Source organism: Mugil cephalus, chromosome 2 (genome assembly GCF_022458985.1).
Source record: "Mugil cephalus isolate CIBA_MC_2020 chromosome 2, CIBA_Mcephalus_1.1, whole genome shotgun sequence".
Lineage (NCBI taxonomy): Eukaryota > Metazoa > Chordata > Actinopteri > Mugiliformes > Mugilidae > Mugil > Mugil cephalus.
The window spans coordinates 28,997,522-29,010,928 of record NC_061771.1 but is presented as its reverse complement, the minus strand read 5'-3'; the positions used below and the strand labels follow the sequence as shown (position 1 = coordinate 29,010,928).

Below are 13,407 nucleotides of genomic sequence, written 5' to 3'. Positions count from 1 at the left end.
CGAGGCGGCATCGACGCCATTCACACAATTAACCACACACTAATAATTAACCCGAGAGTCCCAACAAATAAACGCCTCGTCCACCTGGAGGGTCACGGCATCACTCCTGCACCTCGTTTAGGAGTCACGTGGTTCAGGGTTCAGCTGTTTGATCTCAATGTTTTTTTTTTGGAGCCTCTTGAAAGAAATAAGTCAAATCAAAAGTACAAAATGCTCATCCTCTGGAATAAAATGCAAACGCAGATTCATATTATGTTATCATGTAATTAATCTACAAACCTGACATTTTTTGATGTGCTCACGTCTGCGTGAACAGTTTTTTTTGCATGTGCGTAAACATTGGTGTCAGCCTTTTTGCATTAAGTGTTTTAATTGCTGCTTTCTGGAAGAGGAATAAAAAAAATACTTTCAACGCTTACACGCTCAAATGAAGGAGAGTTTTTGTTGCTGCACTAACGCGGCCAGACGGAAGCAGATAACTAATAATAATAAATCAAATAACATGATCGTTTGCTGGTTTGTGCGTAGCTGAGAGCGATGACCCTGAACCGATCGATGTGTTTACCAGCGATACATTATTGATACCAGGCCCGTGCTCGTCTCCTTATCAGAGGCTGCAACTTCACCATCGTCAGACCAGGTTTTTTATAAGTAGTATAGGTAGTAGTATAAGTAGTATAACTAAATAAACCTCCTAAGGGTTAAATGTGTAGGTCTGATTCTAAGGGTCGATATATAATCGATGGACTTTTGAACTCTATGGGATATATCTAGCATATGATTTATTATGATCACGTCTTTACGAAATCCAGTCACTTATTAATAAAAAAATGACTATAAACCAGTAAAATGTCAGCAACCACCTTCTAATTAGCTAAATAATAATAAAGTGAGTTTACTCAGGATTTGATTTGATTGTGTTCTTTTCCTTTAGTCCCCCATTGACCCAACCTGCTCCGAGGTGGTGCAAGGTCCTTCCTCCTCTTTCTTAGTTATTTAATATAAAGCAGTGTGTGGATTTATCGCATGTCAACAGTGTTGCTACAATATATTTATGAACAGCTTTCAATTTACTCAACCTTACGTGTAATATTCACAAGAACCTTTCCCTAAAAAATGGTGATTGGTTGTGGGCGGCCATGTTGATTTTAGGCCTGAAAACAGTCAGACTGTGATCAGCTACGTTAAACTAAGTCGTATAACGTTTCCCGCGTCAAAAACTCTTCTCGAATTCTGAATTATTTTGTGCAGAAAAAAAAAAACGATTGTGTATTTTTTTTTCCCAGTTTGAGTAGAAACCGTGAAGTAATTGTGTCTCCTGCCATCTGTTCACTGCAGAGTCGGTATATAAGTACTGTATATATATATATATGTGTGTGTGTGTGTGTGTGTGTTTTTGAGGAGGGGGGGTGTGGTCTTTGTGTGCAGGAGTGACAAGATGTGGAGGCTTTATTGGAACTGGGGGGTTGGGAAGGTGCTGCTGCCGCGATTTTATCCTCCTTTAAAAAACAGGAGAAACGGAGGAGAGGAGAGGAGAGGAGAGGAGAGGAGAGGGGGAAGGGGTGATGAAGATGGCGATGAAGGGAGGTTGAGGGAGGGGTGGGAGGCTGGCTGACTGGATGGTTTGCAGAGGTGAGGTGGGGGTGATGGAGAGACGCGGCAGCTTTCACTGGAGAGGAGGCTGTGTGTGTGTGTGTGTGTGTGTGTGTGTGTGTGTGTGCGCTGGGGGAGGAGGCCCACTGTCAAAGCTGATGGGGGTATATATTATGTTTTATGGTTACGGAGGGACGCATAAATCACTGTTTCATTAAACGGCTTCAGTCTCCAAGCGCTGCCCTCCTCCTCCTCCTCCTCCTCCTCCTCCTCCACCACCAGCCCTCCTCCTCCCAGCGGGACGTCTCTTTTTCTTTCTGTCTTTATTTCTTTCTTTCTGCTCCAGCCATCCTTTCTTACTTTGTCCTCCATTTTCCCCTCTCAGCAGCCTCCCATCCTCCTCCTCCTCCCCCCCCTCCATCGCTCCGTCCACCTTTCCCTCCCGCGCCGCCGTCGACTCGTCAGCCTCTCGCGCTGGATGGCCTTGGCACAATGAGGTCAAAGGTCAGAGCGGCGACGACGAGGAAGCCAGAGTCAAGGTTGAAAAGAAAGAGTGGGCGCAGGAGAGAGAGAGAGAGAGAGGAGGGGGAGACAATGGAGGGGAAGCAGCTCTTTATTTAAATAAACAGGGAATTAAAAGAAGTTACGGCAGAAGTTTTCTTTTCGTTAAATTCCCACGAATGACGCCAACAATGATTTCTCTACAGGCTACAGACGACAACATCCTCTTCAACATATAAAAATACCAAAAAAAAAAAAAAAAATCCAAATGCATTATAAGCTCATAATATATATATTACATATCTGTTAGTTTGTTACCGTGTGTATAATAAAGAAAGACGAGGACATTTTCACTGAAAGGTTAAATAAAAATCAAACAAAAACATGATACTGAACATGAAACTGAATATTATGCATATAAATATGCATAATATTCAGTTTCATGTCCATATATATATATATATAGATGATGCCTTCACTGACTCTCCGACAAAACGGAGATCGGAGAGGAAGCTTCTCACTGATGCATCACCGCATTCTGAGGCTCGTTATGAGAGAAGTCATCCTGTCATCGCACGAGTCTCACAATGTCTCACGCACACACGCACACACACACACACACTTCGGCATTTCTGCTGCTGCTCATAACAACACCTAATGCTGCTTTTCACATTGACCCTCCACGTCCCTTTCATTGCATGGGTATTGTTTCTTTAACATTCCTACTCTTATTTCTCACTCTTCAAATTTTTTATCCACATATTGCATGTTTGAGCTCCTTTGAATCAAAATAAAACTTAAAAGAAGCAAACATGTTTCCGCCCGGTTTCGAACCGGGGACCTTTCGCGTGTGAGGCGAACGTGATAACCACTACACTACGGAAACTGACGGCGACCTCATTATATTGTCGACATCCGGAGTTTTAACCGCAGACTGTATCTAAATATGGACTACACATGCCCACATTTCCTGGCAGTGGTAAAACCAGACAATTAGCATAGATAGATAGATAGATGTTGTTTTTTAATACTGTTTTTTTTTAATACTGTCTGACGTAAATGAATGGAAGGTAAAGGCTGTCCAACACCAGGAGATAAGAACGGTTATAAAAAATAAATTAAAAAAGACAAAACAAAAAACAGCTGTGACCACAATTTAGCCTTAATTTTGGAGTTAGTCCTAGATCTTGACCCTCAAAAGGCTTTTAACGGCCAGACATGAAAGAAAAGGTCCTCACAAAAGCAGAAGAAGGAGAACAGACGGACATTGCCACCCCCTCCTCCTCCTCCTCCTCTTAATGCCACTCTACGCTGAGAGAAAGGACGCCTGGTGAGCAGCCTCTCTCAGCCCCCATGAACTCTGTCACCTCTGACCTTTTTAGGCTGCGTTCATGTCACGTGGGAGGAAGTGGAACACGGCGGCGCCTCGACCTTTGTCCTCACTGTTCATTTGTGAATCTGACTGATGTTTGAACCCTTTTCAAACAGTAGGTGGTGCTGGTTATGAGGACGATTGTTTTCCTCGTCAGGGAGCGTTTCCTCGTGGGGGCCATGCTTGTCCACGGGGATGTATGGAAATCCTGCTCTGATCTGAAACAAAGCATTAACTGCTCCTGCTCGTGCTGCACGTTTTGACTCCGTGCAGATGTTGCGTGATAAGTCCGATAAAGGAGGAGACAAACACGGTCAAGAAGGACATTTCTTTGAAACTGTAAATTTAAAGGACGATCACAGAGTTTGTGGCTGAATTTTACGTCCCCACAAAGTTCAAATAAAGTTGTATTTTATTAAAACTACTGGTATAAACAAGCATTTAACAGCATCAGAACATGAACCAGATCATTAAAAACCTTTATCTGTTATCTAATCAATTAGTGCATATATTATTATAATTACTTGCATCTTTTTTTTTCTTCTTTTTTTTGACAGTTTGATGTGAGGAAACTTTCTTGTTGATGCATTTGGACTGTACCTTTAGGCCTCTATTATAGAAATTCATCTGAAGAAATACAAACAGCCCATGTACACTGATCAGGCATAACATTATGACCACCTTCCTAATATTGTGTAGGTCTCCTATGGGGGTCTTTGGGTCCTATGAGTTGAGGGGAGGGGCCTCTGTGGATCATCCCACAGATACTTGATCGGGGAATTTGGAGGCCAGGTCTTGTGATGGCCTTGTGATGTCTAAGTGACATCCACGTGAATGAAAACCAAGTCTAAGTGACATCCACGTGAATGAAAACCAGGTCCAAAAGTTTCCCACTGAATTGTCAAAAGATGGTTTAAATGTCGTTTACTTCTCCTGTCAGTGGTCATAATGTTGTGGCTGGTCGGTGTGCAAATCAAATCAGTGGACTTCATCATAAAACAACACATTAGTATCGATCCTACACACAAACTGTCCCGATTAACACGACAATTGTCAAGATCTAGATCTGAAGAAAAAAAAATAAAATAAAATGTTTTCACCTCTACACATACAGTTAATGAGAGAACCGGTGGTACACATCATCACATGGCATGCTGTGTGAAACTGTTCACGGACATATTTTGAGTCGGCACTGATGAAAAACGCACCACTTTTGGGAACAGTAGTGTGGCAATGGTTTAGAGAGTTCAGAGACTGAGGTGCGCGGAGGATGGAGCGCACTGCTTTATGGTTCATGCTCATTTAAGAGAAGGAAAATGCAAAAACTGAGGCTGGTTGAGGAATTTCAGAGGTGGATCATTAGCTGTGGCTTTGGTAAACTTCACTCACGTCAAAAAAAACGACAACAACAACAACAAAAAACGACTAACGCTTAAAGCCTGTCAGAGAAACGGCCTTCACTTCTGTAGAAAACCAGACACACGTGTGTAGTTATGTGGGCCGCAGATCAAAACAGTAATTTTCCATGATCGACCGTAACCGCCGAAGCTTTTATTCCATAAGTGAGTCCCAGCTTGTCTGCGACAAGTTCGCTGTGCGAGTGACTGAAGAGCAGCAGTCGAGTGGCGATAATGAGTAGGAGTTAGTTAGCAGGGGCGCGGGTTCTCCCGCATCAAGACCAGGAGGCTGATGATGAGGTTGACTCGTTGATTTCATGTCTCGACCGGGGAAGAAATGTCTCATGTTACAAAAACTGTGTGCGAGAAACACACACACACACAAAAAAAAAAAAAAACAAAACAAAAAAATGTCTGTGTATCAGTGATGGGAAACCTACAGTGTGTGTACTTCTTCAGCTGTGTGTGTGTGTGTGTTGTGTGTATGTGGTGCGCCATCACTTCCAACAGTACTACACGCACTCCTTGCAGCCGCACTCCACGGGCTTCTCCACGTCCTGCGTAAACGAGGTCCCGTCGTCGCACTCGAAGGAGAGCCGCCGGCGTCGGACCCTCAGGGGGGCGCAGCAGGGGGTGATGGCGGTGGCGGCGGCCCGCTCGCTTTCCGCCCGGCAACGACCCCGACACTCCACCCAGGAGAAAGGTTTTGACGTCTGGCAGAGGACAGTGCCGCGCTGAAGCCGGTGGTAATCCCTGACCGGATCGCCTCGACACGGGGACTCTGCGGGAAGGTAGCCCACACTTGTGGTTAAAATAATATTAAATAAATAAGAAATAAGTAACCAAGTAAATAAGAAAAGTAAACCTTTAACCCATAGGTCTTCAAAAGGGGGCCCGTGACCCCTAGAGGGTCCGCGGAGGTACTGCAGGGGGAGTTGCAAAATCTTTGGTTGATTAGACATTTGTTATATATATATATATATTAAAATTTCCCCCCACAAATTTAAATGATGTTGTTGCTCATCAGACTGGAGGAGGTTACAAAACCATCTCTTAAGAGTTTGAAATCCACAAATAATCCACAGACAGATTGAAGACGACTGTTCTCCTCCACAGGAGTGGTCCACCAACAGAGATCACTCCATAATAATCTGAGAGGAACCAGAGGAACCCAGGGGAACTTCTAAGCAGCTAAAGGCCTCTCTCACATTGGTTAATGTTTATGAATGCACCATGAGGAGAACACTGAACCACCATGGTGTGATGGTAAGGACCAAGATACTCCAATCACTGATATTTAATACTGGTTGATTTTTCTGAATAAACGTAAATGCATATTTAAATCTATAGAAATAGTATTTCTTTATAATGTGTTTGATTGGGGCCTCTACTTTGAGGGAAAATCCACTGATGTTTTGAGACACTTTTAAGAAGAAATGTAGAAAATTCTGAGGAATGAAATCTTTTACATGGCTCCATATATTATAAAAGTATTATAGAAGTATTACACATTCTATAATGTTGAAGTCTTTTATATTACGATTCATTACAGTCTGTCTACATTGGAGGCTGACACAGGGTTTCTGCAATGTTCACGTAATTAAAAACTTAAATCCAGAAGTCAATATACTTCATGTCCAACATTAATTCCTAGTACCTATATCACAGTTCTCTCCGGTGTATCCCGGCTCACAGACGCAGCTCTCTCCATCCTCCGTCTTCCGACACTGGCCGTGCAGACACTGCAGAGCCTGGCAGGAACCTGCCGCCTCCTCCTGGAGGTTACACAGCGCTCCGTGATATCCCTGCTCGCAGTCGCAGCGGTAGGTTTGCGCGTCCAACACCATGCACACTCCCTTCACACACCTGTAAATCAAAAGCAGTGAGGAGGAAGGTGAGAGTTCAACCCATATCTGTTTAATATAGTGAAATGAAGACTAACATTTATGACGAAGGCACATCTCAAAGCTCCTGGTACGCAAAGTCACGACTAACAAACATCTGTAATGTGTCTTAATGCAGTAAACCACACTGACTTGCTGCCATCACACGGGTTGACACCTGTTGCCGTGGTGACAACGTCAAGTCCAGCAAGGCCTGCTGCTATTGGCTGGTCACAGTGTTGTCCTGTCCAACCCGTTTGGCAGTGACACTGTGGGCCCTGCAAGAGAAGACATGCTCACTAACATTAACTTTCACGTGACAAATAATAAATACTTACACCTGACAGCTGTATTCCGTGACTTTCAACAATCAACCCTTGTAAGCTAATTCATTTGTGGAATTATTTGATTATAAAATTTAACCATTCACCTCGGTTTCAATTTATACAAAAAAAGATTGTCTTTCCGACAAGTGAAATCTGACAATATTCTACATCAACAAATGTTGATTTTTTATTTATTTATTTTTTTAAATGCGATCAAACGCCACACATATGAGATCTGACAGGCTACTGGAGATACTTTAAGCCCTACACATTGAACATGTAGGGAGAAACACACAATACTGGTTAAAAACTTTTGAAACAGGTGAAAACTGATAGTGAGCTCAGATCAAACACGTTTCGTCGCACCCCCTGTTCAGCTTTTGACGCTTTGAAGCAAACAGGACATGAAAATAGATGTTGATGCTGAAAGGGAAGTTGAACTATTGTATAACGTTTGTCAAGAGTTCCACCTTTGACACAGGTTGATGATGTGTGTCGCTACCTGTGCAGTGTTGGGCTGGCAGATGCCATGCAGGCAGTAGAGCTTCCGGCAGGCTTGACAGCCCGGCACCACCCCCGGCTTCATGTGGCTACGGGTGAAGTCCTGCAGCTCATGGTTGATGTAAAGGTTCCTGATGCAGCCATGGAAACTGGACGTGTTGAGGGAGTGAGAGGAGAGACCCAGGGAGGTAGGCATCACCTCCTCAGGCATACCTGAACACACGGGCAACGGATCGCTCGTGTCTGAAAATACTTTGAACACATCTGAAAGACGAATAGAAAGGTCTGAGTTGAGGGGCTCCTACCTCCCACGTACAGGGGGGCCTCCCCCGTCGCTGCCTGGCTCCGGCCTTGACTGTCCAGCGTCGTCGGCTCTCCTCCATCCACCGACAAGTTCACCATCCGATTAAAGGTCACCAGCTCGACTGTATGGAAACGCCCATCGTTCACTGTCTCCGCACTGTTCACAGAAGCAACAACACGCAAGTTTTACATAAAATATAGAAAGTTTAGTTTATAGAAAGTGTCAGTGTTGTACTTGAAAATCAAACATTTACCACAGATTCTTTTCTTCTCGTTAGCTTCCTTATGGCTGGTGCTGATGCAAAACAACTTGACAACCATGAATTAACCCAGCATTAGTGTGCGGCCAATAATACAATATGTATTAAATGTGAATTGGGCTGTACATCAGACTGGTAGCTGTGAGGAGAAAAACTGATCTGGAGAATACTGAGTTTATATAAGGAAACGTGGCAGAAGCTCCAACTCTGAGAACGGCCCTCAATGTGAAATGTCCATTAAAGAGGCACGAAACAAAATCTGCCCACTAGAGGGCGGAAATACTCCAAAAACAAACTGCCATGCCATAATCCATTTTCCTGCTCTGTGTGCATATCCTTCCCTTTGCTGGATCAGTTCACAACTTGCAACTCTCACAAACCCTTTGTCTGGAGCCTCTCCATTGGGAATCTCTCCGTTGACTTCCAGGCTGAATTTATGGCTTTATACTTTTTTTGTATCCTCACTGTTCTCCACATTCCTGCCTCTTCTCCCAGTCTCTGTCTGTTCTGTCATCTCTCTCTATGTTTTTTTTTTTTTTTTATCATGTCCTCTTCACTACAGCTGCTCATCACACTCAGGAGTGTTTGTGAACCTGCCAGATGGAGCGGCAAAACCACACAAACATTTAAGCCCTCGACATCTGATCGAGTGGACCCTCAACTCTGAGTGTCCTCTGGCTGCATCTATGATTAAATCAGAATACCCACACGGCTGGTGTCATCTGTCCAGACTCTCAAACGGCACAGGGCCATCTCTGAGCAACCACATGGACGATTGCATTCCTGGGCTATGGTGAGCCAAGGAGCTACCGAGGGCCTGAGGGGAGCCCAGTGGATCACTCACCTCAACACATCACTCAGCTTTCAAAATCTGACGACAAGAACACTCTGGCTGCTGGTTGGACTGACATGGCCATGAGTGGTGATAAATATGCTGGGCTGGTCATGTTCAGTCAAGTAGATGTCAAGTAGATTAGGGTCCAAAAGTTTCGCAGTAGAACACTGAATTGTCACAGGATGGTTGACGCTATTTACTGTCGGTGGTTTTAATGTTGTGGCTGATTGGTGTATAACAAGACTTTATTGACACACTGCAATCTGCAAACTGCTCAAACACTCCCACACCAATGGCAACTAACTACCATGTAAAGCCCAGATAATCCTTCTTGAAGACGGTTTGATGAATGGATGAGCCAGGACCAAAGTATTCTCTCTGTTTTAATTTATTTCATACAGGATTATTGGATGTTTTCATCTCCAGACATCTTGGTAATAGTAGCTCTGAGCGTGTTTACCTGTAGATAGTGGTGGCAGGTTGGTTCCCAGGGTCATAGGTGACTCTGACATGTCCCTGATGGAGCTCCACAGCGATTGGCTCGTTGTCTCCGTTATAGAGCAAAATTCCGTTCTCCTCTGCAGTCGACACCTGAAACACAAACGAAAGTGTGTGAACCTCCTACTGCTGTTATTAGACATGCTTTGACACCACAGCTCCATTTCTGACGCCTAACGTGTCTGTCCTCACCTGCAGAGTGATGTTGGTTTGAGGCCAGTTCTTGACGTCTTCAAGCTGAACGTAAGAATCTTTGTCTACGAAGTTGACGACGACCAGCTTCTCACAGCCCTGACCCTCGAAGCCCGGCAGGCACTGACAGACTGCACTCCCCGTCTTCTCCTCACAGGGGGCGCCGTTCTGACACTGGGCCAGCTGGCAGGGCGACGGGGGGGATAGGGCCACCTCGCAAAACTCACCACTGAGGAATTGAAAACCCGGCATCACAAAGGAAAACAGAAAAAAATAAAACAATCTGCAGCTTTTGTTTGATGATCAAAAAAGTTTTTGCACATTTCTGCATAAAAATGATTCAAAAAGCTGTGGATTTTTTATTTATTTAACAAATATTCAATTGTACATTGGCTGCAAACAATCATATGTACTAGTGCTGGATTGATGTATTTGGTATCACCTCCATATGTGCGATTGTTAAAAAATGGACCTTATGGGAGGATGTCAAAGAGGAGGTTACATAAAAGTGATATGTGTAGATATCTACAGCTTTATGACTATTGTCGTAAAGCCGCAAAAAGTAGTAATCTCAGGGAGTTACTAATGTTTATTACCTAGAAAGGCAACTGGAACTGAAGAGTTTTAGTTTAGCTCCTTCAGTTCTAAGGGACTGTTGGCAAGTTGAGGTTTTAACAGGAAACTCTGTGGTTGGAGCCCATCTGAAAACTTGCTTGACTTGTTTCTGTTAAACTGGTACAACTAGTGTCCGTTAACGTTTAGATACCGACTGTTTATCATTGTCCTCTTTCTCTATGAACGGTGGTCCTCTAACGATCCATTATTAATCAGAGTATCCAGTCTCTTGGTTAATGGTCACTAGTGGTGCAAGTTTCTGGTCATTGAAGAAACTAGTCAAGCACGTTTTCTGACAGGCTACACCCACAGATGTTACTATTGTGTCGTATAGAAATGTATCATATCTTATCATATATATCTTATCATATAAGGTATGGTAATTTATCTAACATATTGTATCATGTTTTATCTCATTGTATTGAAATGTATCATACCGTAGCGTATTGCATCGTGTAGTAACTTACGGTAATTTATTGTACCATGTCATGATGTTTTGTATCATATCACAATGTATCATATCTTATCATATCGTATCGAATATATCATATGATATATCATATTGCATTGTAAAGTACGGTACGTCATTGTATTGCATCGTATCAAAATGTATTAAATTGTATTGCATCGTATCGTATCGTATCTTATCTTATTGTATGCTAATTTATTGTATCGTATCGTATCGTATCGTATCGTAATGAGCTTGCATGTTCTCTACGTGTCTACATGGATTCTCTCTGGGTACTCCAGCTTCCTCCCACCATCCAAATACATGCTTGTTAGGTTCACTGGTGATTCTGAATTGGATCTAGGTGTGAGTGTGAATGGTTGTCTGTCTGTGTTAGCCCTGTGAGAGACTGGCCTCTCGACAGGCTCTAACCCCCCCATGACCCTCTAGAGGATAAGCCGTTATACAAGATAAGAATGAGAATATTGCATGACACTGAATCCTATTGTATCAAATATTAACGAGTTGTATTGTACCGTGCAGTCCTGTGGTTTCTTTGGAAGTTTCTGCTTTGACTGATTGATCATCCTGTTCTGCTTAGTTTGTGTGCTTTGTTTTCACATATTAGTGTGTACGTTTGTACTGTTTTATGCTAACAGAAGAAGTTACATAAAAAAAAGAACAGTTTGCTGTACTCGTAGCATGAACAAAAAGGAAAATGAAGAAAAGCTACTGTACATTTCCAAGAGCATCTACAATGTGACCTGTGTTCTTTAGAGTCTCAGTATTCCCAGTGGCCACGGTGTTCCAGTACCTGAATCCCTGTGGACAGACACAGCTGTATCCGTCCAGACGGTCCACACATTGAGCGCCATTCTGACAGCGATGATCCCCACACTCATCGTAATCTATACTGCAGTCCGGCCCCACCCAGCCTGGAATACATACACACCTGGAACGCAAACACGCATGCAATCAGAAAGCAATACTTGACACCTGGTTGCAAAATGCACCGTTGCATGTGTTTATCTGCACGTAGTTGTATTTTTAAATCTCATCTGGGATCTTGAAACTTTGCTGAGTCTGGCAGTGATAAAGTGAGAGGTGTGTGCATCGTGGATGAGTCGTCACCTGGGGCCGGTAGGAGTGCTGACGCAAGTGGACTGATGCTGACAGGGATTTCTACCAGGCGAACAAACACCTTCCTTTTCTTCACAAAACAGACCTGAGAATGAGAGGAGAGACAGAGTAAGCAGTTCGCGTATGTTTTTACACCAGATGAACTCGACTCTCAGCACGAGCGGATCAATCATAAGATTTGTCCTGGGGTGTCATCATAGGGCAGTTGTTAGCATGTAGACACTGGAGCTGTACCTGTGTAGTGTGGAGGACACAAGCAGGTGTAGTTGCCGACTCCATCAACACAAGTGGCACCATTCTCACATCCGTTGTCTTCACAGTCGTCCACATTCACCTCACAAAAAGTGCCGTGGAAACCAAATGCACATGCACAGCTGAAAGATAAAAACAGCAGAAAAATAAACTGAGATTCACATAAAACTATTACACACGCAGGAAAGGGCACCCGGTGTGGGACTCAAACCAGAGACGCCTGCAGAGGACTATAGCCTCAACATGTAGGGCAGTTGCTCATGTTGCATCATGATGCCCCAAAAGCTATTGTTTTATTGCAGATTTTTACAACCTGGCTGTGTAGAGAGTGGGAGTGATAATTTAAAATGGAGGTAGCTATCCTCTGTATCACACTGAATTGTCTTGTATGGTATGGTATGGTATGGTATGGTATGGTATGGTATGGTATGGTATGGTATGGTATGGTATGGTATGGCGTGGTGTGGTGTGGTATGGTATGGTGTTGTATAGGATGGGATTGTATAATATGGTATAATATGGTATGGTATGGTATGTAATGGTATGTAATGGAATGGTAACAACAAGAATTTGTCAAGAATTTGTTGTAATTTTTATTTAGGTTTTAGTTTAAGGCTCACCAATTTTTGCAACGTCTCATACTATAATGTAAAATACCATTCAAACAGATGGGTGTGTTTGTCTCGCCTTGTAACATTTGTTAATGTTGTTTTTTTTTTTTTTTTCTAATTTCTAATTCTTCTCCACGTAAGTCTCATTACCTGAACCCTCTGGTTTGCTCGTCACTCAGGCAGGTTCCTCCGTTGGTGCAGGGATTACTGACGCAAGCATCGACTGGCGTCTCACAGTGTTTACCCTGAACAACACACAGACGAACGCTGGATGCAGAACATACTTAAACAAGCATGTAATATGAGACCAGCTCAATAGAGTGAGTGGTCGGGATTATCAGAGATGTAAGAGCACAATGAGAACACATAAACTGAGATAAAACCCTGGACTTTCAGTCTGGTTCTGTACATTATATGCATCATATTATTTTGATTGGATCACTTATGGTGCAGAGAAAAGTTGCAAACCTCTTTGCAACATACACACACATGCAATTGCGTACCGTGAAGCCCGACTTGCAGGCACAGGTGTACTGCTGCGTGTGGTGGAGTTGGCAGACGCCCTGGTTCTGGCAGGGGGAGGACACGCATGGACTACATTTAGCCTGAACAGATGCCTCCACTGGACCTGAGCTCACACAAACACACACACAAACCGAGGTCAGTTTGTAACGCACAAG

At 43.4% G+C, this 13,407-nt stretch overlaps 1 protein-coding gene and 1 non-coding gene across 2 annotated transcripts in view; both read right to left on the bottom strand.

Moving 5' to 3' along the window:
• Positions 1 to 2,907: 2,907 nt before the first annotated feature.
• trnav-cac lies at positions 2,908 to 2,980 on the bottom strand. The gene has a single exon. It is a non-coding gene; the product is annotated as a tRNA-Val (tRNA).
• Positions 2,981 to 4,317: 1,337 nt separating this feature from the next.
• slit1b (slit homolog 1b (Drosophila)) overlaps positions 4,318 to 13,407 on the bottom strand; it is an 88,655-nt gene continuing 79,565 nt past the window's right edge. The window contains exons 27-38 of the mRNA XM_047577250.1: positions 13,231 to 13,355; positions 12,878 to 12,972; positions 12,099 to 12,238; positions 11,856 to 11,949; positions 11,539 to 11,676; positions 9,662 to 9,890; positions 9,432 to 9,562; positions 7,879 to 8,033; positions 7,575 to 7,786; positions 6,900 to 7,024; positions 6,521 to 6,729; positions 4,318 to 5,644 (exon numbers count right to left, since the gene is read on the bottom strand). Coding sequence (XP_047433206.1) covers positions 5,376 to 5,644; positions 6,521 to 6,729; positions 6,900 to 7,024; positions 7,575 to 7,786; positions 7,879 to 8,033; positions 9,432 to 9,562; positions 9,662 to 9,890; positions 11,539 to 11,676; positions 11,856 to 11,949; positions 12,099 to 12,238; positions 12,878 to 12,972; positions 13,231 to 13,355 — 1,922 coding nt within the window. The 3' untranslated portion in view covers positions 4,318 to 5,375. The remainder of the gene's footprint in view (positions 5,645 to 6,520; positions 6,730 to 6,899; positions 7,025 to 7,574; positions 7,787 to 7,878; positions 8,034 to 9,431; positions 9,563 to 9,661; positions 9,891 to 11,538; positions 11,677 to 11,855; positions 11,950 to 12,098; positions 12,239 to 12,877; positions 12,973 to 13,230; positions 13,356 to 13,407) is intronic.